Here is a 25,619-nt window from a genome sequence, read left to right on the forward strand (position 1 = left end):
TTTGGTTAATTTTCGTAATGTGGCGTATGCAATTTGTATTCATCATTATCATATGGTCTTCACCCATCAGAAGACACGCACCTCCACTTCTCGAGCTAATCTTCGCATTAAAAAAAATATTTTACAGGTACTATTATTGTAAGAAGGTAGAATGGGTTTAATTGTCCTGTTTTTTTTTTATACGTATATCTATTTAATTAGTACTGAATTACGTACGTATCCTAAGAAAAACAAAACGCTTTTCTGATTAGTTAATTACCTGCCTTATCTCCTATTTAGGCGGAAAGTGTGCCATAAATTTGAACTGACTCTCTTTATTTTGTTTATATCTAAAGTAACAAACAAAGCGGAAACATCTGAAAGTGTTTGCCAGTTTTATTATAGCGCGCTGCTTGCGAGATCCCGATGACAATGTACACACGGGCAGAGGAAGATGAAGCAAGAGCTTCGTTTTCTTTTTTTTTTCTCTTTTTTTATGTCGCTTTATATTTATGTAATCCCGATTATAACGTTTTATTGTTTAATGATAACAGAGGTTTTAAACATTTGCGTATCGTAAGCCCAAGCAGGTAATAAGGTATAACTAGATAATTAATTTTGATATCTTAGGAACGTGTTTTTTTAATCCATTACTAGGTACATTATTGCTAATATTAAAAATACAAACTTCTGGAACTTCTTCTATCATTTGTTTTCGTATGTGAGGATATGATCAATTTCTTCAGTATTTATTTGAGACACTTTTGAGAATATTAATCAGTATTGCACTTTACTCATTAAAGAACATAATAAATTCGAGTCGGGTTGCAGGCCTACAATTTTATGTATGTTGTACGTATAAGTGCGTGTATGTGTATGTTAAACACAGAATCCGTGCTAGTTTTTGGTTAAATAAATAAAAACCGGTGATAAAAATGCGTTAAAGCGCTGGTAGTTATGTTGGTATGTAAATATTTATAATTTGTAAGACTCCTTTGGAACAAGAGGAGCAGTCAGTCAGTCCGATGTCTTAAAGCTCATCGCCACCCGCCGGCCGGTCAGGCGACTTTTATAACTCAGTGGCGTAACAGTCGAGCACAAAAACGGGATTCAAATAAAACACTAAATTTACATTACAAATGATGCGAAATGTAATTAAGTTTTACGGTTCCTAGCGTGATGCCCTCAATATCTTCTCGGTTAACAGCCCTTTCCGGAATTAGCTGGCTATTAAGACGCCTTATCAAGGGATGAAACTAACTTCGGTTATCCAGGGTGATATCATTTAGTCTGAATTTTTAATCAATATAACCAATACGTATGTATTAGATAGGACTATAGTAGTCCTAGCTGAAATAAGGTTACAGTAGGGAAAGCTTGGAGTCCGAAAACTAATTCAAAACAACAATAGTACGTTTGTGTACTAGTTAGACATAAGAGAGTAGAATGAATTATTGAAAAATCAAAAGCTACTCCCCTACGGATGTGGCCTTTTCAGAGGTGACTCATAGACATATTTAAATGTAAAACACAAAAATATATTACACTAAGTTCGCGTCATCGCCCCTAGTTTAGATGTTAGTTAACACTTAACTAAGTAGCGCTTTACATGTATTCAGATTTCGAATTAGAATTTTTGTCATTATTCAGAAATACTGCAGCCACCATTAGTCCGAGAATTTTTAGAATAGATTCAATAGTTCTAGATATCGTCCAGCCTCTTCTACTTACTAGGGCCTTCTCGTAATGATTCAAATTTTGTTGGTGAACTGTGACTAAAAGCCGTTGTTGACTGAAGTTCCTTCCTAACGTTTCGCTAGCACTAGTGGCGATTTTCTTCAGAGGTTCTTCCATCTTTGATGCTGGATGTAGACCGATGCTCAGTAGTGTTAGTAAAACGTTAAAAAGCAACTCCAACCGACAACTGTCTTTAGACCCGAATCTGGACAGTACCAGTTGTGAACCAAAGTTCAACCCAAAGCTGAACCTTTATAGATTCCATGGTACTATGCATCTTCGATAACGGTATCCATTTGTCCAAATTTGGACCTACTCTATTCTCGCGTGTAGATGACCAAATATTCAACGACGTAAGCACGTATTATATCTTCGTTAGGATCCTTCCCTTATTACGTATGACACTATTTTGTGTTGAAATTTGAACTACGACACTGAAAACCTCGAAAACGGTCCGTTTGGCCGTGGCCGGGCCAGTTCGTCAGTGTTGTTCCCCTTCGAGCTTTCAATGGTTGGAGTTCCAAACTTAAACACACACACACATTCGCGTACGTTCACACAACTTTAATACGTACACATCCATAAGTAGACGAGGTGAAATAATGAGCTTGCAAGAGAGCACGACGTACGGGTGAGAAAGAGAGGGACGTAGCCGAGAAACAAGAGAGAGAAGGAACTTTTGGAATTCCACCCGCCGTATCTTGTTAAGTCATCTAAGCAGCTCGAAACTCACGATCGACGTTGGCGCTGGCTGGGTTTTGGACCTCCTTACCTACCGCTTTTTCAACTTGTACATTTACACTTTATTGCTGTATAACCTACCAGCAATAACGACAATATTATCTATTATTATCTTTCACATATTTACATTTATTAGTTAATTAACTCTGAAGAAGGAAATTCCGGCGAAACTGCTTTGGCAAAAAGTTACTGAAAAGTGATTAACGTACATATGCATTACATTTAACGTCCTCGCCAAATAACAATCAAGTTAAAGTTTATAAAGCCAAACACATAGATACGAATACCAAGGGGCAACCTCTCCGAGCGCCAGAGTCAAGGGGCATCGAAAGGAGTTCTTTTCAAATTTGAGACACCTACTTCATTCTAACATTCTTGTCCTTTAAACACCATGAAAGTAGAAGTACATTCCTATTCACAACCACAAAATTATTCGAATGGATAAAAAGCATGCCCATTGAAACACCACTCAGCGACCTCCTTTTAGTTCAGTTAGCCCATTTTGAAAAAAAAATATGCATTAGAAGGATTTTTGCTCAATTTTGGTTTCTGGAGATAGTGAGCGCCAAAATCGAGCTTTGCCCCAGGAACGGTCCTGATCAATACTGCAGAAACGCCTTCACTTTCCTATATTTTTCAAATATATTAAATCAAATTTGGCATTTGAACAGTTTTCACAAACGACAATCAAATAGAAGTGTAAAGATATTTTCAGAATTTTATTTTCTTGTAATCAGGCAGAGTTTCTTCTTCCTTTTTATTTTTCATTTTTCGGTCCAATTTTAGCCACATCAAACCTATACAAACATCGGCGTGTAAAAGTAATTTATATTCGTTTTTTGGTCGTTTGGCTTTTTTATCTGTTCTTAAGAGGCAATTTTTTTCATTAACACGCGATGGCTTAGATAATGACAGCAAATTTGTACGGCAACTCATTGTCAGTCATTTTAATCTGGTGTTTGGGTAAAAGAAGAATGCTCCTAGAAATAGCCGTGCCCACAAATCGCTTTACAAATCTGTTTAGCGTCAAACCGAGTGAAGTCAAAAGCGGGTAATATTATTTAATGTTGCATATCAGCGGCGTAGAGCACGGTTTTTGAAATGGAATTGAATAAGCATCGAAATCGTCAACACCAGGAATTGCCGATCAATCACTAAGAAATGAACAATAGAGTCGCTAACAAATGTAAATTGAACCGCAAAAAAATGAAACGGATACGTCGTCAACATCTAAAACAATTGAGTCACCAATAACTGAAACAACTGGCCCGTCAACACCCAAGACTGTTGATCTATCAACAAATAAAACAATTGAAACTATTGAATCACTAGAAAACGAACAATGGAATTGCCAACAAATGAAACAATTGATGATCTACAAACAGAAAAAACAGTTATTCTTCAAAATAATAAGGCAATTGAGTCGCCAATAATTAAAACAACTGACCCGTAATCATCCGATATTATTGATATATTAAGTCAACAACAAATGAGCAATGGAGTCGCTAACAAATGAAACAATTGAATACCAAACAGAAGGAACAGTCACGTTCGTCAACAAATAAAGCAATTGAGTTGCCAATAACTGAAACAACTAATCTGTCAACACCTGAGGTTGTTGATCTATCAACAAATAAAATAATTGAAGCTATTGAGTTGCCAACAAATAAAACAATTGAGTCGCAAACGGAAGAAACAATTACGTCGTCAACAAAGAGAGTAATTGGATCGCCAATATCTGAAACATCTAACCCATTAACACCTAAGATTGTTGATGTCGATGTATTTTTGAGACGCCTCTGGTTTAATGTGGATGGGAATCGTTCAGGCCAAAGCTGACTTAACATCCTTAGTCCTTCCGAGAAGTTGGCCCACCCCCCCATTTACACGGCATTATGCGTGTGCACACGGGGTGCCTCGCCCCAAAAACAGGTCAAACAAAGCAGGACTGAAGTATTATTTCGACCAAGTCACTGTAATTCGTGTATCTGTGTATGTTTGAGTTATAGAAGTCCTCTCTCTCGACACGTTTGTGATAACGGTCCTTTATCGCTTCTGTTCTTGACTCTGAATTGATTGACGTGGGCCGGTTGGTATTATGCTGTTTATTTAAACCAGAACAAGTGCCTTAACCACTTGTGATGGGCAAGATATGAGAGAATTGCCTGTAATTTTTTTATCGTTGCATGTCTCATAATCCTGCAAAAAATTAGGCTTCTAAGGAAAATTGGCTCATAAAATACAAATTTGTGCCATAATTTGTAAACGTTGAAATGTAGGAAAAGCCAACACGAACGAAGTGAGATAGAACGCAGACTAATGTAGAACCATTAGTTGATTAGGAATATCACATAACAAAGATATGTATTGGCTGGTGTTACGAAAACCGGAACCCTCCCATTGGCTTTAAAATTTTACCAGACACTCCATTATGTCCGTGAGCTGCATTCAACGCAGCTCATTTTAGTGTGTAAAATACCCTGCTTCATTTCATTACGGGCGATCACTGTCTACATATGTTTCATATACGTGTTTTAAACATTCTGCATTCTAATTTGCGAGAACTTATTGACAAACAAAAAAATTTCTCGTTAAAAGATAATGTTAAAATTGAATGTACTGTCATGACCTAAAAAATCCTTTCCAATGTACTTTTTCAAGTAGATAGCAGTTAGGTAGGTGCGAATACCTCGTGTAGGTACACAAAATTCAGAAACTTTTTAAAAATCGAGGTTATCGCTCTTTATCTCTTCTTAATCAGTCAAAAATATTGTTGAAACAGATCGATGTTGACGTACTCTACATAGACTTGGTACGACATTTTAATAAGGGGAGAGGTGCAAGTTTATATTTGCTGCTTACATTTAAATGAGTAATTTGGATGTCATTTAATACACTATTATAGAATGAATGCAAAACCAAGACGTTTGAGTAAAAATGCGCGTCGCACAGACTATAAATTAGTCAAATAAACGTCTGGCGGTGAAATTAATCATGAAACAAATCATCCAGCGGAGGAGCTGCACTCAAAACGGCAGCAACGCGCGCGCGGCGGCGATACAACACAACAAGCGCGAGTGACAAGGACGCCGAATGGAGGCGAAGACAGAAGACACGCGCTCGTGGTCGGCGCAACAAGGAAGGTAAACGCAAAACTCAGAAGCGGCAGCGCGAGATGCGGGCGTCGCTCGTTTACTCTCGTGCGCAGTCGTGTCGGCTGCCATTACTGCGAGCCGCCTCGGCACATCAAAGCGGGCGGTGATTGGTCGGGCCGACAACAGAGCATCGTAGAGTGCTTGGCCCGCGCTGGGAGACCAGTAGAGTGTAATCGTTGGCGGTGGCAAGGTCGCATTCGTTGCGGCGACGCGTTCCTTTTCCGACAATATACTTACACATATATACACACACACACTGTCCGCTTGTTTTCTATCGCGCGGTGTTACAATATAAATACATAGTTACGAAATAAACACGTGTTGGTATTATTGTTGCTGCTGCTGCTCCAAATGTTGTAGTTATTTGTTATTTTTTTGTGCGGGAATTGTTGTGGGTGACAAACAGACGTCTCTCATTCGTTCGGTGCGGATAAATAAAAATAAAGTTTGTCGTTGTTTTTTCTTTTTCGTTTAAATTTTGTTGTTGAAAATATGTGTTCGCGAGTGTTGTCCGCCGGCATGATTATGTTGATGACGAGTTGACACAGAGAAGCGGGTCAGCGCGAGTAAGTGCCATGTCCCGAGGTGTGATGCCGCCGCGTCCGGAGTAAAACCATGCCACACGTCTCGTCGACCGGCGGCGATGATCTCTGCAGCACCGATGAGGTTAAGGTGTTTAAGGACGAGGGCGACGGCGAGGACGAGAAACGTTCCTCGGAAAACCTCACCGAGGAGAAGAGCAGTCTCATCGATCTCACCGAGTCCGAGGTACAAAACGAAACCACTGCTTCACTCTCACTCATACACCGTTTATTCCAGTATTGTTATTTGTTAAAAGCTTGAAGCACCTGTCTATTCTTCGTTTACCTCCCACCTTATCGCATCCGCAGCACTCGAGAGCGATATTGCTTCTTCATCTGAAAGAAAAAAAGGGGGACCTCTTCTGGGTGTCAAATAATACCTTTTTGGAGAACTTAAGCAAGATCTCTCTAAAGCTACCTTTTGATCCATTTTAGTAATCAATAATGTATCTGAAGCCTCATTTATAAGGGGATTAAGAAAAGAATTCCGGGGGAGGGGGGGATTTTTACCTACTATAACCTAACCTACCAAAACCTTGTTAGATGGGGCTTCAAACGAAGCTTTCCAAAAAGTTATTATTCGACTACTCATTTTTAATTAGGATAGGTATACCGACCGTTTTCTTGCTGACCTGTACCTGGGTAATAAAAAAAATCGTCATGGGTGTCCACGTGATAATCTAGCGCCCAAAATTTTCGTATAGTTCCAAAGATATTCCCTGATCAATAAACATTAGCTCTATTTGTACGTTATCATCACTTAGGACCATAACCTGGAGGTTTAGACCATTGCTTAGCATTTGGGAGGACTCCGGTTCGGTTCCGGGTCCGTCTGCTTTGGTCCAAGTTTTTCTGTGATTTCCCTGGACCACTTAGGCAAACGCTGAGGCAGCAGTATTCCACAGATAATCTTCCATTCTCTTCTGTCTTCATTTTGTCCATCTCATCTTTCTCATCCGAACCTCCACCACCCCCCCACTCCCACGATTCCTGAAAGGAAGCTGAAGAGGGCCTTCTGCCCTACCTTCCGTAAGCCGGAGGTATTGCCCTCCTACCAACATTAGTGGATAGTGGGAATGAAACACCCAAAAGGGTTTTTTTTCATCATTTAGGTACAAACCATTGAAGAGACCTGAAAAAAAAACATTTGGGTGTTTCATTCCCGCCAGCCACTAATGCTGGCTGGCGGGCAGTCCCTTTGGACTACGCCGGAAGGTAGGATGGATGGCCCTCTCCAGCCTCCTTTCAGGAATCGTGAGAATGGATAGGTAGGTGGTGGTTCAGGTGAGAAAGGTGAAGCGTACGAAATGAAGATAGAAGAGAATGCAAGATTATCTGTGGAATATTAGATCCCCAGCATTTGCCGAAGTGATCCAAGAAAACCACAGATAACTTGGACTAAGTCAGACGGATTCGGAATCGAACCGGCGTACTCCCGAATGCTAAACAACGTTGTAAATCTCTAGGCCATGCCGCTCGGTGAAGAGACCTGACCTAACCGTGGAGGTTGTGCAAAAGGTCGTTTTTGTATCCCAACAGGTACCCGATATGGGTACCTATAGCATTTTATCCTCGAATTCTACACGTTTAATGTTAGCAATAACCAGGTTCGTTTAATGACCGGTACCGGGATCACTATGTGCGTTGTGGCCTCGTTAATGCCATTTTAGTATGCAACATTTGCGAATGTTGCAATAAGGTTCTGCATAGGGTTTGCATGCCACACAAAATTTTGTTATGGGGTTAATTTACGAATTGTATGCCTCATAAAGTTTCTTAATTGAGATTTAGCTTCATGAACGCGATAAAACTTAAGGGAGGCATAACCATTTCTACTGTGGTTAGTCATTTTCAAAGGTAAAGTAGGTAGGAGACGACGCAAAATACTCTTGAAACTTTTTAGTGGTTTATTTAATAGTCCGTTCTGTGTAACGCCACCCTTACTGTACCCACGTATGCAGATGGAGAATGACATTTACGGTATTCCATTACTTTTTTGTCGTCTTTTAGGTGTCCAGCGATCCTGTTATTTATTATGGGGTTTATTGGCGTCGTAAAATTTATTAAGGGGTAGCATCCGCCTTTATTCGTTGCGCACAGTTTATGACTGTTAGTTTTTGTCCGGCTTTAATTTCCATTGTGTCTATTTATAGGTAGTTTGTGTCGTTTGGACGTTAGAGTTGGTATTTCGAAAATGTGCTTGTGTGTAATGGTTTGATGCAAAATAATCGTTAGGTGTTGTGTTTATTTTTCTTAAAATTAAAATGATAAAATTCCTTAGCTGATTATCAATTTACTAAAAACAGATTATTATTATTATTATCGTTTTGTAGGTATCTCAAAAAAAAAAAAAGAATGTCGTTAGTACCTACCTGTCAGTAAGTTGTTACTTACATGTAGATTTTAACATTAGATATTGTCTGTATCTGTATCTACTTAAATTTTTTTTGTTTCCCTGAATTCTGTTCCAATGTGAATTTCGACCTGGAAAAATTTTTTCGTTTATTCACACACATTTTAAACGACAAATGAAGAGCACCTTTATCAGTGTGTAGATAAGGTTTGTTAGGTATGTTTGTTCATTCGCGTGTGTATGTGTAGTTGTAAGTGTTGCGTCGTGAAGTATTTTTAAATAATTCGTGTACTGATATTTTTGAATGAATTTGCTTTTTTTCTGACAAAATAACTAGTAATATAAGGTCATATTTTTCATCATAAAAATACGTATTCATTTTCATTCATATTTTCTCTTTCTTGGTTGTCACAAATTTATTCACCATTAAAAATCCCGTAACTAATAAGCTAAGGGGTTATACTACACGTATGTCGAAAAGTATGCGGTCATTTAATTTTCGTTAAGATGGCTTCGGACATATCCGTACTGTAACCGTCATACGAAGTACACGCGACGGATACGGCACGGACATGTGTGAATCAACTTTTAATGATTAGGCTTCTGATTTGTATTTCTTACCAAGCATTCTCTGTCGGGTTATCACAGAAGACACTTCCTCCTCATTTAATTAACAGATGCAAATAATTGTTGTTTAAACGTCAATTCCTGAATACAGGAAGTTATTGTGTGCATGTTTAATTTTATCACAAAAAAAGACGAAGACATACAGTAACGTTGATAAGAATGAAAATAGTGTGTAATTTTTGATTTTTGTGTAAAAACTCGGAGTGAAGAATGTCGACAGAATGATAACCCTCGTCTCTTTTTCTTGACATATTTACAGGAAGTGCTTTGGAACGACTATAGCTTGTTCAGATAAACTCTTCACAATATAGACATGCAAACAAATACGTACATATAAAATTGATGATTGTACACAATGTAATCTTACGTGTGTACATAATATTATGTCGTTGTTTAAATATTTGTGTAGATTTCCTTTTTAAGAGTTTTTTGCATACCGTTTTAATTCTCCTTCTATAAAAACAGATCTAGATACAAACAATGTTTACAAGTGTCAAATCGCGCTGGCGGACATCCTTTAAATTCCGAACTTTTATTTAGTATCTTAAAAATATAAATTTTGATAGGTTGAGACAACTGTACAATTTTTCAGTTCTTGTCCATTTTATTTTACCATCTTCATGGTATTTCAATAACATTTTCTGAAAAAATGACGTGTTTTGTCTTTGTAAAATACCTAATAGGATTATGTATGCATGTATGATTTGTTATGAATCCCGTCCCTGTTTAAATATTCCACCTGCATCATTTCAGTATCATGACTCGAATTTGAATAAATGTTGGAACTACCCGGGATCTTATCAAGATGCATCGTCACACAATGTTTCCACGTTTTTTTCTTTCTTTTTCTCACCAGTACCACCAAAGTTACTCATTTTATTTTTAATTAACTTGTACCAGCTATTTGTCGTCCGCGTGAAACTATTTCTAATTGTTTATAATAAATACAATTGTTATAACCAACAAGCAATTACAAGCAGTAGCATGGATCAGCGCTTCTCGAAGTACGATATTAACTATGATGGACCAGCATTATTTTTAATTCATATATTAGACTTGCTGCTACAATTTTATCAATGTTCAAAGTTTTTTCACTTCATTAAAATATAAACAATAACGAAACGCATGGAATTTGTTTTGAAACTTCACGTCAACGTACACAGTTCAACCAGAAAAATGTGATAAATGGGCTTGCTTATTCTTGGTCAGTTTTTTAACTGTAGTTTAATTGATGATAACCCTACTCAAAATTAGGGACGAATATTCATGTTATTCTTATATTTTGTTTCTATTTGTTTTGATTCGGGTCTAAAAGCCGTCGTGTGTTGCAGTAGCTTTCTAACTTTTCGCTAGTACGAGTGGCGAGCTTCTTCAGAGGTCTTCGCCAGTAGCGGATTATCCGTAAGGCAAACTAGACACATGCCTAGGGGTGCAAGATTAGAAAGGGGCGCGCGCGCAAGTTTTTAAAATTAAAAAACAAAAATAAGGAAGTACCGTTTGTTTCAAGAAGTTAGGGATATGCCACTTCCCTTTATTAGGTTGCGCCGTAGCATAATTCCAAATTCAATCATATTTGCCTGCGGAGCTCATTTTTCCACCGATCATCGAGCGAGAACTAATTAACTAGTTAAAATTTAAGAATATGCTTTATTTAAAAGCCAAAAATAATAACAAGTGAATTAACTTAACGTTCTACACACCTATAAAACTTTTGCTTTGTTTTCTATTGTTAATTTATATACATTTTTGTTTTAAGAAATTGCTAAACATTTTCGTCTAGTACTGTACAGTTCTAGCCGATCTCCTAAGACCGCCATCGAGATCTCTGCTCGTTCAAGCTTGTTCCAACTATTTCTGTCTTGCTCACGCCTAGTGTGTATTCTTTCTATCTTCGCGCAGATTTCTTCAAGGTCACAATTCTAACAAATTGAAATTATTTTGCAAAATATATGACCGCCAGAAGGGCGTCTGAGATGCTAGCCTAGAGCGCTCTCGACATTTAATGCGCCTCTGGTCCTTCCTGTCCACATCCAGCATCGGAGACGGAAGGACCTCTTTCGTGCTAGCGAAACGTTGGGAAGCAACCCCTAGACACGACAGTCTTTAGACCCCAATCAGAACAACAATAGTTCACCTGCTGGTCGCGAAAGAGCCTTTACCAATTTGTCATAACACCTTTTGTTGAAGAGCCAATCCCTTCTCGAACCGGCAACGTTTTGCACACGGATCGGCGTCGGCTCGCCGACCACCTCTTTATGAAAAGTTCAAGTGTGTAAAGTCCCACCGAAATAGGTACCGACTACCCCTAAATTGTAGTTTGCGAGCATATGAACGGCTATCTCCTCTGATGGTATGACTTTCTGCAATTAACTGACGAATCAAACGTCTAATTAATGGACTGAAACCATTCTGATGTCTGCTGTTGTGCTATGACTAAAAGTTCTCCCGTGGAATCTCGTAAAGGTCTAAATGAAAGTAATGTGCGAAAATCCATAACGGCGGCCATCCGTCCAAATTCGGACAGGTTCAAGTAGTTTGATTCTTGTAATAATTGATCGTTAGTCGTTGTTAAATTTATTAACGTTAAAGGCACTTTTGATTAGGTGCTTTTATTATCGTTTACATTCACTTACGATCATACACGTGCGTACGTAATATGTGCCTGCCTATCTACGAATAGTATCCAGCATGCGGTGACCAGTGATAAAACCTTTCAATTAATTATTATTAAGTCTGTGTAGGTACATGTGTTTATTCAGGCCATCGTTATCGTTGTCATAGATTTAACAGGTGCGCATGTTGTCTTTTTATTATTATTACCGTTTATTTAAAAATAGCGAGCTAATGTGGGCTGTAGTATAGAGTATAGTAATAGTAAAAGTTAGAAGCCGTCGAAAATAAAGACGTACGTACCTACCTTTATTACAGTCAGTGAACTGGCGGCAAGATCAAAGGAAAATGTATGCAAACTACTTAGTTGCTGCTCCCGTACGGACAGCAGTAGTGGATGGGGCCTTGTTAGAGAGCTTTTCTAAAAATGCGGAGCGCTTTTTCGCCCATTTCGTATACATGCATGCAGGCAGGCAGGCATAAAAATATTTTGTCGTGTGCTAGTCGTATAAAGACTCCGAAATCAACCCATCTTCTGTACGAAGTGCACTTCCCGAATAATTAGCTGGGTTAGGATGCGAGGGCTCTTGCGAAAGATGAACGAGAATGAACTTTTTATAAGGGTGTAAAAAGAATGTGGACAGTGGAAATTAAAACTAAATAATTAAAAAATTCAGCCTGAAAATTCGATATAGGTATAGCGAGAAACGATAAGTTCACAAGTTTTGGTATATTCCTTATTTCTAACGTATATCTACTACAATTTGTCACTTCACCGGGTTACTAGAAAATGCTTTGCGTAATATTAAGGTGGCACTTCGCATAGCGCATTTTTATCCCAAGCGTTCTCCCAATGTCCAACGAAAAACGATTGGAGAACCGCCGAGGTGACACTGTACAGACATACTCTGTGGGTTATTATTTATTGCCAATTTGTCATTGAATTTAGTACCATTTACGTAGATTTCGATGAGTAAAGTTAATCCATCATTATTAAAATGCGTCCGATGAGAATTATATTCGGACAATAAACCTTTTATCATTAGAACTTGCTAACAATTTAATAGCAGTTAATGTCATGAGTTAGAACAGGCGCTCGAAGTCACATTTTTTGTGCACTGAGGTTCAGCCAATTTCCTGCCTATTTGTGTTAAACAAACATACGCACAGATACTGTTCGTTTCAAGAAGTTAGGGATATGCCCCTTCCGTTTATTAGGATGCGCCGTAGCATAATTCCAAATTCAATCATATTTGTCCCTTGTCCGCGGAGCTCACTTCTCCACCGATCATCGAGCGAGAACTAGACAAAAGTGTACAGTACCGTTTGCAAAAATTTTTAAACGGCCTCGTTAAAATTTAAGAATATGCTTTATTTTAAAGCATATTTAGCCAAAAATAATAACAAGTGGATTAACTTAACGTTCTACGCACCAATAAAATTCCTGCTTTGTTTTCTATTGTTAATTTATATACATTTTTGTTAAAAAAAATTGCTAAACATTTTCGTCTAGTACTGTACAGTTCTGGCCGATCTTCTAAGACCGCCCATCGAGAGCTCTGCTCGTTCAAGCTTGTTCCAACTATTTCTGTCTTGCTCACGCCTAGTGTGTATTCTTTCTATCTTCGCGCAGATTTCTTCAANCTGAATATGCTGTTGCGATTACTTGGTTCGTACAGACTATGTCGATGACGTAAAAGCAGTCTCTCAGAGATATATAAATTTATATGAGTAACCTTCTAATCTCATTGGCAAACGCTCAGGATGTGGTAATTTTATTTTGTGTATTAGTGGGAGATTCGAGCTTTGGTTAATATTTTCCTCCTTTAAGGATTTTCCTTCCTTTTTAGTATCATCGTCAGCATAACAGAGGAGCACGTGAGCATGTTGGAACCCAATGCGATGTTCGTTCGTTTCCTATAAGCGAAAAACGGGCTTGGCAGGGACCCAGCATGTGCCATAGATAAATAATAAATAAGTGTACGGCTTTATACTTTCCTGGCGTCGAACCAAATATGTGTCACAGTCTGTGAATGCGTTTTTTCTTTTTGCGTGTGTTTTTGTTTTTTTTTCTTTCGCGCTTTCTCTCTTTCTTCTGCGGCACACGCGAATTATTAATAAGGATACGGATTGCTATGAAAATGTCGGTGGTGAAAAACATGTAAACTAATTGCTTTTGATAAAGGCATACTAGAAGCAGGAACAGGAGTAGAAGGATAAAAAAACACGTAGACTATTAATATTCACAAACAGTTGAGGTTTTCGGTGGGATGTTCTAGTTTTCGGGAAATGCGAAGGTTGGCTCAGGATAGGAAGAAGTGGAGGTGCGTGATTAAAACCAGTCTTCGGACTGACGATCTTATGATGATGATGATATTAGTGTTCGCCTGTTCGTCTTTTTTTTTGTTGTAATCTTTGTTGTTTTTGTTTAATGGTACAGCAGTTGATCTAACTGTGTTGTTTCTTTTGTTTCAGGAAAAGTCTGGAGGTAATTACTCTGCAACAAAAAATGTGTCAAAGTCGGATCACAGCCCCGTGTTTGGTAAGATTGGTTTTTTGTTTGGTTTGTCAATTTGTTTTGAGGCCGCCTATTTTATTTCGAAATTTCCATCGTTTTTTTTTGTATGAAAATCTAATATACAACAGAAAAAAAAACATTTGCTTCATCGTTATTATTGGTACCACGTACCATCTTTTATTGGATTCTAATTGAAGAAGACGATCAATCGCCTACCTAAATGGTATGGTGTGGGTCCTTCCTTATTTCATCAGTCTCTCAAATTAGTTTGGCGCGAATTCCTGTTCGAAAAACAAACTTATTTACCTTATATACGTCCATGTATGTAATATGCATACACGCATATATATATATGTGTGTAATATGTATATATGTGTTCACACAGACACACACACGCGTACAAAAATAAACGAGCTGGTTCTCCGCGGTACGATTTTCGTCGGGTTTCTCTCATAATGAGCCGCCCCGGTTACCCATTAAGCATGATTTAAATTATATACGCGGCAGGCAGGGCTCCGTCATCGAGGTTAAATCAGCAGTTAAAGATTGGCGGTGGGTAACGAGCGTGGTGGACACCATTTGGGACCGGCGGTCAGTCGCCACTTGTTGGTGCGTGGTTGTCAACTTGACCAAACAACAACTGCCTAACTGGCTTTTTATTAGGTGAACGTATTTAAAAACTGTCCTGGATCGCGAAATACCCCAGGAGCGTAATCTTCTTACTGACTCGACCGTTAATCATGTAAAGCATGACGGTCAAAAGGAGGTTGTGCAACCCTGGATCGGGGCTCACGAGATTCTACACCAACTCTACCTGTTATGCATCTGCTGGCATTGGCACCACGGATTACTAAGCTTTCTAATCTATTTAATCCATGAACACCCAAGGGATTTATCTTATAGCACAAATTAATTAACAGAGCTAATGCAAATAAATGTACACGCCACAGTTAATTCTTATAGAACAACCTACTTCTTATAGTAAAGTGGTGGCTTTCTTTATTTCAAAGGACTCTGCCAGACAGGACCCATGGCGGTAAGGAATTGCGTTTAGAATTTTGTTCTTCAGAAAGTCAGGAAGAACCACTGCATCGTCCGCTGTCTTATTTTTTAGCTGAAAGCTCTTTCCATTTAATATTTCTAATTAAAAACACACCAATTTGTCCTTTCCTATATCAAATTTTCAACTGTTATTTACTTGTGACGGTCCCAGTTAATGTGTTATGAATGAACAGGTCTCTTGCTTGTTCTTTCCCCCTCTTTACCCCCCTAGATTTCGCTGCTGCGATTCTTCTTCCTCTACCTCGCGCGTCCTTCCCCTGTACGAAAGGACCCCGGGCACCTGTTTCGAACCCCCTTCCGCTCTTGCTCGCCTCGGCCCGTCCGCTGACGCCGCCGCCGTCAGGTCGGGTCTACTACTACCCCCTACCACCCCTCTTCCTTCTTTTGTTTGCCGACGTAACAAGTGCGATTGCGGGTGGACATGGCGTGAGAATAATCTGAATCCACGTGTACATTTTTTTGCTACCACACATTGAGTTCCAAGTCTAATATATGCTATATGCAATTGGTTATAAACCAACTTACTTTTTTGTCTCATTTACAATAAAAGCGAATTGTTGACAGCGAGCTTGTTGCGATCGTATTCTGTTTTTTTGGCCAGCAATTTTGGGAATGACCTCAAAGCAGGTAGATTTGGACAATTTAAAGGATTTACTTGTGGCGATGTGTGAATGTTGAAAGATATCAGTTCTGCAGGACGACAGTGCCCGTGCATTCTGTTTCGCCAGAAGATAATGCACAAATTTTGTGTTCTACCTGTGTGCATCTCTTCTACCAACGCCCTGTACATATCTATAAATGAAAAACCATCACGTATATGTATGTGTGTAGTGACAAAGTTGTGTTAATGTGGCACTTTACAGAAAAACGTAATTTGCGTAACAAATCGCTATCTATCACAACTACTTCCTGTTCTTTCGTAACTTATTTGGCCAGCGTCCAAATTGTTGTTAATGCTGTCGCTGTTCGGCAACTGAATTTTTCCCTGTCGTTGTCTAACAACTAGAACTATGTAAATTGATAATATTCACACTTGAATGTTACGTTTCCTCTCCGTACTAATAGACTGTAGAAGCAGGTGATGTGAAACTGATCGCAAATATACATATGTGGTCCGAGGAGAATTTAATGATTGCCGCCATTAGTGTGGAAACGGCGAGGACGTCTATGGATTCGCAATATATGGAAAGAAAGAAAATATTGACGAATGAATTAATCGATTTATTACACCTGGTGTTATGACGATTATATGTATAATCTTGTGGCTATAGTTGCTGATCTGACGGGCTTTAAATACGGTCTTCACCAAACCAATCGTTAAGCCAAAAAATCAATCAATCTGTAACTTTTTACCAACGGATTTTCGGCGAGACGGTTAAATCCATTAAAATAAACCGATACTTGTTACAAATACTAAACCGTTGGTGAGAGTAATTATAACAGGAAGAACAACATTAGGTCCACCAAGTTGACAAATCATCATCAATGTATTAACAAGAATGGTAGTTATCGTAACCATTTTTGGACTGGAATTGGACTGGATTTCGTAAATGTAATATAGCAGAAATGAACTGATATCGAACATTTTTCTATTCACACCAGCCCTGGCTTTTCCGTCACTTCTACTTAACGTCTAAAATACGTTTCGTTTGAATGTATCTTTAGGGCCAACTTGTCAATGTACCGAAAGTGTACGGTGTTGATGTGGAATTGATACGGAATGTATTGTGAGGATCGACATTTATTTGTTTGCTGTAATAGAAGACAGTATAAAAGACAAGACATGCCGTATGTCGATGACTAATGCAGTAATAGTTTCAAGAAATAATTGGTTACAATCATTGCGATTGTTTCGCCAAAACATTAGCATCTTCAAATGAAGATTGTTCGAGTATTTTCCATTTTACAGGAGGATTGGGCTGAATATGCTGTTGCGATTACTTGGTTCGTACAGACTATGTCGATGACGTAAAAGCAGTCTCTCAGCAATTTTACAGTATACGACCAAATTAATAATGTATAATGTTCCAGACGAAACAAAAGTCGAAACGGCCGTTGGCGCGACCGATTGCTCGCTTATGACTGCGATAAAGCTTTTTAATCGCATAGCAGCCAAGGTCAAGCAAGCTACATAGTACGCGTTATTATTACGCGAACTCGCGCCGTTCGAAGGGCAAAAACGGTCCGAAATCGTTGACCCGCGAAATGTGCTTTTGTAATGCTAGAAGCCTCTTCTACTAAACCACGAACACTCTCTCTTTCTTTCTACGTATTACGTAGACTCACATGGTGCTTGTAAAATACCTAGTTGTCTTCTTTACCTTTAACTACACAGCTTCGTTCATAATTAGTTGTTGTGGGGCGGATTACTCATGAATATGAGCCAGGGAGATTCAACCCTAATAATGTATTATGATAATTAATTATTATTACAAGCGAACAAACGGAAAATTGCAGAAAGGTAGTAGTTTGCAACGTAGGGACGTTAAGGTTTTCTAACTTCGGAACTCATTTTATTTTTGAAAACGTGTAGTAAAAGAAAGGGACGCTGAATCAAAGGCTAGCCTCGAAATTGCCCTAGCAGACCAAAAATTTGAAATATGTATCTACCTGTTTTAATCTTATGATCCAAATGAAGAATGATGCTAATGTGGCTATTTTGATTTTAAGATTAAGAATTAAGATTCCAGCGTGTCCTTTAATCAAATAAGAAGGCAATAATTTTCAGCGTATTCGAATTCGGTCCCGGAAATGCTTTAGCAAATTGAAATTTCTAGACAACCTTATCTCAAAACCAAACAAGCCAAGGATAGCAATCCTCAGAAAACATGTTTCGATAGACAGAAGGTGATACAAACTCGCAAACAGATAACCGTGTACTCTAAAATTAATTTTAATAACGATAGCGTAAACTCAATCTCTTCACAAGAAATAGGCAACAGCATAAATAATATAAGTTCTCAAAATATACAGAACCGGCTGGAGCGACAAATTTTTGGATTTGGCAACGAATTAGCAAAGAAAACTGCAGTGCATTTTTGAAATAAGAAACATAACTGTCTTGCTAACTTGATATCGGCCAAGGTACCACCATAAATCCTTCCAAATCCTTATGTGTGTTTTTCGTAATGCCTCGTCCGTACGATCTCTCTCGTTTTTGTCGAAGGACGCCCGTATTAGCGACCCATTCACCCCCTCCGCGACCCGCCACAAACCCTTCGGGGCCTTTTTAGTGCTCACCATACACCGTTCGTACCATCGCATCGGTCCCAGACCGAAAGCAGCATAACAGCAAAACAAGAAGAGGCAGAAGAACTAACTCTCTTCTGAAAGCGAAGTCGTCCGACTGCTTTTCCTTCTTGTTAATCATCAGCCCCCGCGCGAGATCACGGTAATAAGACGGTGTGATCACGACCATCGTCTTCCTTTACGGTATTTCTCCAGCCGAATTTAGCGATTGATTTACCGCGTGGCGTCCAAATCATTCTTTCGCGCTTGTAAAGGTTAATCTACAATGATAATTGATTAATCGTCATTATTTATATTATGTACCTATCATGATAAAACGAAAACCAAATATAACAAAAGAAAACCGCCCTTTTGAGATGTGGCGTTGTAAGAGGATGTTAAAACTGCTGTGGATAGAAAAGGTTAGAATTGAGGAGGTATTAGAAAGAATAGAAGAACAGAGAACACTGTGCAAGTCTATAAGAAATACGTCAAATCCCCTGCATTAAAAGTTAGTAAGAGACGTCCTAGAAGAAGAAACAGAAATAAAGACGTGGAGGATGTGTTCAAAGGTTGATTGCAGTCCTCGCCTTTGGCTCGGACAGTAAATCACATCCGGGGGGAAATTTTGTACTTTCTTTCTTTGACGTGTAAAATAGGTACTATTTTTACTGATTCCACCAAACCCCCTTTTACATTGACCCTCTTCAGTTATAATTGCTTTAATTTTTATTAACTATTATGGAATCAACCGAAATGGTACAGAAAATTAATGAATAATAATTTGGAATACAGTTAAAATTTTGCATATTTGGAGTTGAAAATAAGAAGCACGTTTTGGCGAAAATAGTATTTTATTTTCCAAGTTGATTTATAATCTTTTAGATCAAATAGGAAGTGTTGTCCTGGTAAATAAATTTGTCTTTCTTAAGATAAACTAGTAGCATTATTACCAGCAGTCTACGTAAAATTTTAATTTGTAATTTTCTCTTTAATGAGGCACCCAACATGAATTAATTTTCTACGTCGTTAATTGGCGGCCATCCACAATTAAGACCGCTGTAAAGAATTTACATCTAATTATAATTGTATTACTTATTATACCGTACGTTTGTGTCGTGTATTATTACACTTATAATAACAGAGATTAATTTTAATGCAGTTCTTCGTGAGCACCATTATTATCATATTATGAACATCTAATCAAAAAACCATTTGCATTTTCCTCGATCGCATTTTTTGAAATGACTGCCTGTTTGTGGTTTATAAATTAACTTTTCGATCACGTTAATAAAGGCTTTGAATTAATTTTTTTAATACCGTTGAGATAAAAAATGATAAATCTCTTATCACTAAATATGTAGATAAATGTGTACGTTTGTATATTTTTTTTGTATGTAGGGTGATAGAAGTTAGATCAATAGAGATTAAAGTAGATATATGCGTTTTGAATTTTTAATAAGTTATTCCGAGGAAAATTTGTCTAAAATATTTACAGAACAGGCCTTAAGTATTGAGGCTAAGTATTGCTGTTGGTCTAATCGCTTGTGAAGGGACGCATTTACTCAATATTCCCCCAACATTTAATAATTTTGAACAATTCAAAACAAGTGATGACTTAAAAGTTTAAAAAATAATGTAGAATAGCAATAAGATTTGAGATTATACTGTTTCATTTCGGTCTTCCACTTAATGAGACTGAAGAGGGTCATGAAATTGTTAAAAACATAGTTTTATACAGATTATTTTTTGACAGTATTACTATTACCCATTATTTTTTGACACTGGGTTGAAATACTGTGCAAAAAATAAATAAGAATGGCCAACTGTTTTAACGTTGGCACAAAAAAATAATGGGATTTGATGATGAAAAAGACAGAGGGAGAGAATGAAGGAAAGTGGTCAAGTGGCTCGATTTGCATATTCCGAGCCTTGAACGACGCTCACGACGCCCTGGACGACGCATTCAAATGAGACGATTACTATTAAGTACTTGAGAGCTAAAAAACTTCTCTTCCCTCTTCTTGCTGTTATAATTGTTAAATTATTATAATAACGCCTGGGACGGCCTTTGTGAAGAGCGTCTCATTTCACACATCAGGATAATTATGGATAACAAAAGGGCATAAATTCGCCCTATCTTTCAGCATATTAATCTTAAGTAAGGTTGGTTCTTTTAGATACGAAACGATTCTAAAAGAAAAGTGGAAACTACAAGCAATTAAAATAACATAATCCAAAAAATAAATCAAAGGTAATCAATTGCAAAGGAAAATGCCACGAAAATATGACCGATTTGAAAAATGATGAAAATCGGTAAGTATATTTACAAAGACTTTTGTTTGAAACGTTTAAAAATAATGTAGTTGGAAAGGGATGTGCTCCTAGTGATGAAATCAATAAAGGAATTTGAAATGGAAAAAAGGATCAATAAAAATTTAAGAGGAAAATCATCATCAGAACAGTGAATTACTGGAAAGCCGGGTAGGATTTAAGGGTCGAAGAATGTTTTTCAGTCATACTATTCATTTTATTATGATTTCCTGCTACAGCTTTTATGCTTTATGCAATAGTTAACTTCGTTGTTCAGAAAAGTGCTCAAAATCTACAAACACCATTCTAAGTTTGAGCACAACTTAAAAGCACCAGGAATTCTGAATGTTTTGGGTTAAGGGACAACCTGATCATTATCATCATCATCATCATCATCATCATTACAGGTTTGTTAGCATAAAAAGACTAGTTGGACAAGTCATTTCCACTCATTCCTGAGACAATCTTCGCATTTCCCTGAATCCAGAGCATTCCACATTCTGAACTGTTTGTAATCTGCCCTGTTTTTTTCTTCAACCATGTTTCTAACTAGTCCTTCATATCTAAAACAATCTTATCATTCGCCAAGTCAAATAGTATGTAAATGTAGCAACGTTAAATGTTTTGATATTCTTTTCTTATCATTTCTGAAAAATGCATCGGGTTTTTTCGGTGCTCGGGGTCAATAGTGAACATCTTTATAGAATTGTTCATCTATTTTGTTAATACCTTGGTCCATTTTTAAATACCAAAGGGGTTGCTTCGACGTTTGTGTAATATAGCTTGTGGATTAAAATGTAAATTTTTATTTGCAGGAAAAATCGAGCCAACACCACACACATCTTCCTTCAACATGGGATACCTCATGTCACCATATAGTTACGCCAATGGAGCAGCAACATCTATACAGGTCAGAATTTACCACAAGCCGACTTGTCGGTACATTCAATTGTTCGTATCGTATTTTTTTTTTATTTTAGCCAAAAGCTGCTTGACCTGTGCTGGTAAATCAAATCTTCGTTATATATTCGCACACTCTTTTTTAATTATTATAAGTTTTATATTTCTCCTCTCGTCATATTTTGTGGGAACCGCGTTAAGTTGTCTTAACAGCTCCATTGTTGAACTGTATTGTAAAATACAGCGTGACGTTTTATTATAAAAGCGTATAGTAGACATCAATCGACAGATAAAGGCGTGTTATGTTTTTTAAAATTCAAGGTGACAACCGTATTACACATGAATAAAGAACAACATGCATATAATATATGTACACATGTCTGTACGTATACGTATGTAAGTACAATATGTCGAAGGCAATCTGTAAAATTTGACATTTTATGAATACGGCTAAGCAATTAATTCAAAATAGAAATATCGTAGAAAAATACTAGTCCTTACGGCTTATAGTATTTTTCTAGGATGTTTGTACTTCAAGATACGCTACATGTAGTGCCAGTTTGACGGCTCTTCAATTGTTTTTCGCTGGTCAGTTCGAGAATGTACTCGCGACAAAATGGGTAAAAATACAGTCATTCAGCAACATATTTGTAGCCCTTAAAGTATTTTTCTACGCCGTTTTTGTGTGTAATACCAGCTTGCAGCTTTAGACCAAGGACAAAGCGTAACCCTGACGCTACTTCTCTACGTCATTTCGTCAGTTTTCCAGCAACCGGTTGGACTGATAAATTTTTCGATTGGGTAACAAATTAGCGACAAATTTTACTGCACTTTAGAAATTAACGGAAAATATAACTGTTCTGCTAGTTTGGTATTTATTATACGACACTTATCGGTTATTTTGTGTACGTTTAATCTGCCGCTGGAAGGATTCACATCACCATGATTATTGTTATTATTATTGGATGTAGTAACGAACTGTGTTCTTTTTTTTTTATTTATAATGTTTAATGTAGATAGATAGATAGATATTTTAGCTCGAGTCTCTCCGCGTTTATATTTATTGTATCACCGAATCCACGGACAAGAAACACGGCTTATCTTATTTATATGTACATAAATAATGGGCTGAATCGTAACATGTATATTGTCATTGACTTTTTTATGTTAACGTAGTCTAATGTCTCTTTTTTCTCAACTGAATTCATATTCGCGAGTAATACTTTTTTTTTCCTCCCAAAACTAACGAGAATAGTTTTACTACATAAGGCTCGACACGACATAGTTCAGGTGTGTACGGAATTATAATACGATTTTTTGACTGAGGTTAGTCGTTCTCTCTTGCTTGAGTACCGTTTTATATGGGTTTTATAATAAATAAACCAACCACAAAGAATATTTAAAATATAACATCGTAGTCTTCTCCCTCCAATGAAGAATAATTTCAATGTGGAATCTCATTTCTTATGTGGGTTGTTTTTGTAAGATTACTTTTTCTTGAAATATTATACTGAAAATTCAATTTCTGAACCTCAAATTAATGAGGGAAAAATTGTTGCTGTTGTCCCACCCCCGTCGGGAATCGAACCCGGGACCTTTGCCTTTACGCACCAATGTTCTGACCACTAAACTACGAGAGGTGACAACAGCAACAACGACCAACCGACCTACAAGGTTAACGATCCGCCGAACTGATGTAACTATATACTGAATATACTATGATTAAACATACATACAATTTAGACATCTTTTAGAAGTGAGTTAGTTTAATACGAAATATTATACTGAAAATTTAATTTCTGAATTTTTTACCCACTACACGCTACCTCAAATTACTCCCGGGTTCGATTCCCGGCGGGGGTGTGACAACAGCAACAATTTTCCCTCATTAATTTAAAGTAGCGTGCAGTGTGTAGTTCATCATCTTTAACGTGTGAGTCGAGAAGAAAACTACTCAAAATCGATTGGAAAACAGGGATACTACAAATACATGATGGATACATCCGGATATTAAACAAGTGATAGTCATAAAGTTTTTGGGAAGTGTAAATGAGTTCAGGATGCCGCTTGTCGTATGCATAATGGTTTTGCTGGCCCATTAGTCTATTTATGGAATACGATACGGTCGTTGGTAAAATTCGATGCAATGAATAATAATGGCAGCTGCTGACTGCCCAGTATATGTCCCATTAGTAGTCGAGGTGCGGGGAGAAAGAAGGGCAGACCGTATTTTTTTTTGAAAAATGGTCCCCGCGGGTTATTAATAATAAGTTTACGAAAATGGTTTGATGGATTATGATGGCCATTATAAGCCGGAACGTTAGGACATATGTGTGGGACATTAGATTGGACGTGTTTTGTGTTTTTGATGGTGTTATCAGATCTTTGGCGTTTCGAAATAAGTTGGGAGAACGAGCGAGCGGCTGTTGATCTTCTTATAAATTGTCTGCGAGAATAGATTAAAATCATTGCTCTGTGCATCTAGCACGAACCGCCCATATTACTTAAGCCCTACTCTCAATTACTTTGCATTTATGTAATTACCCCGTCGTTGCCTCACTTACCCCTTTTCATTAATTTCTAAATCGACTTCTCATTCGCGTATCTGTCTGTTTACCATTTGCTTTCCAAGAAATTTAACGATCTTGGATTGCTTTGATGAGAAAGATTAGAAGCGTCTGGACTATTAGTTTAGATCGTTAAAAAAAGCGTTTGAAGAGAGAAACTGTCATAATTTAAAAATTCTTTTGTACCGTTTTAATACAGTGTATGTTTAGAAGACGCCGCGTTCATTTTCACACAGGTGTTGACTAAACATGAGACACCGCGAAATATTAAACTAGCGAGTGGATAAACGGCGAATCGTAAATTATTGTAGTAGGTGGTGGTTCAAAAAAGTATATTAGTAAATCTTTTAACAAAGGAATCGGCTCCGTATGTGTTATAGACATTCTTAAATCATCTGAAAGTGTAACATAAATCAGTTAAGGCAAAGGGGCCAAGATGAAATAAAACGAATTCGTTAGTAATAGTTTATTGGTTTTGCAAAGATGACATCGTTTCTCAAAAATAGAGAATATGGTTTCGAAATTTTGATGATACGATATTGGAATAGATAACAAATGTTTAGTTCGACCGCAAAGGACTGCCTTGCACCATGAATTTTTTCCCAACTGGGGGCAATATTGAAAGTGTTATTTCTGGAATACAATAAAACTTCAGTAATTTCTCTCAAAATTTTATTTTAACGGAAATCTCAAGTCCTGTAGTTTTCTGTAAATTAATCGACCTTGCATTTGGTTGATTCTTTTTATTTGAAAGTCTTTTCATTTTCCAAGCTACTATTTCAAGTAGTTAGTATTGTATTAATAACGTTATATGCCTGGAGACCGTTCAAAATTTTAAAGAGTCTTGTTGGTTGGGTGCGTCTGAGAAAAAAAAGTGAAGTCTCCACGACCGGGCCCAGGGCTAACGTAAAGTTATGCGCCACTTGTACCCACCACCATCTCTCTTCACTATACTCGTTGGAGCCACCTGACCTTAAAGCAGCGTCGGCCGATCTGCCGAGTCATGTTATTGTTGGACAATGACCTTAGGAATGCGGCCCGCTTGTTGTTGAATAAGGCATCGGACCAGTCGGGCCCCCGGATCTGATGGGCACCTACCCGAACACCATCGGGGTTGTTGCAATGCTCCTGCCGGTTCTGTCTTGGTGGTGAGAAAAACGCCTCTTGTTAAATCGCTTAGAATGCATACAGCAGAAGATTGAGAAGTTTCTTATTAGAAAGGATAATAGAAAAAGAAAGAAGATTAAT

At 37.7% G+C, this 25,619-nt stretch overlaps 1 protein-coding gene across 1 annotated transcript; it reads left to right on the plus strand.

The window, feature by feature from the left end:
* The first annotated feature begins 5,642 nt into the window (after positions 1 to 5,642).
* LOC108741017 lies at positions 5,643 to 25,523 on the plus strand. The gene is made up of 4 exons (XM_018475584.1): positions 5,643 to 6,380; positions 14,259 to 14,271; positions 21,720 to 22,037; positions 25,429 to 25,523. The coding sequence occupies exons 1-4, from the start codon at positions 6,228 to 6,230 to the stop codon at positions 25,521 to 25,523; spliced, it is 579 nt and encodes a 192-aa protein (XP_018331086.1). The 5' UTR covers positions 5,643 to 6,227.
* Positions 25,524 to 25,619: the final 96 nt, after the last annotated feature.

This window comes from Agrilus planipennis, unplaced genomic scaffold, assembly GCF_000699045.2.
Source record: "Agrilus planipennis isolate EAB-ADULT unplaced genomic scaffold, Apla_2.0 scaffold156, whole genome shotgun sequence".
NCBI classification, from domain to species: Eukaryota; Metazoa; Arthropoda; class Insecta; order Coleoptera; family Buprestidae; genus Agrilus; species Agrilus planipennis.

Coding starts and splice junctions, on each gene's coding strand:
- LOC108741017 (XM_018475584.1), top strand. CDS start 6,228: ATGCCACACGTCTCGTCGACCGGCGGCGATGATCTCTGCAGCACCGAT. Junction 22,038..25,428: donor CTCCATTGTTGAACTGTATT/GTAAAATACAGC, acceptor TTGTTGAATAAG/GCATCGGACCAGTCGGGCCC.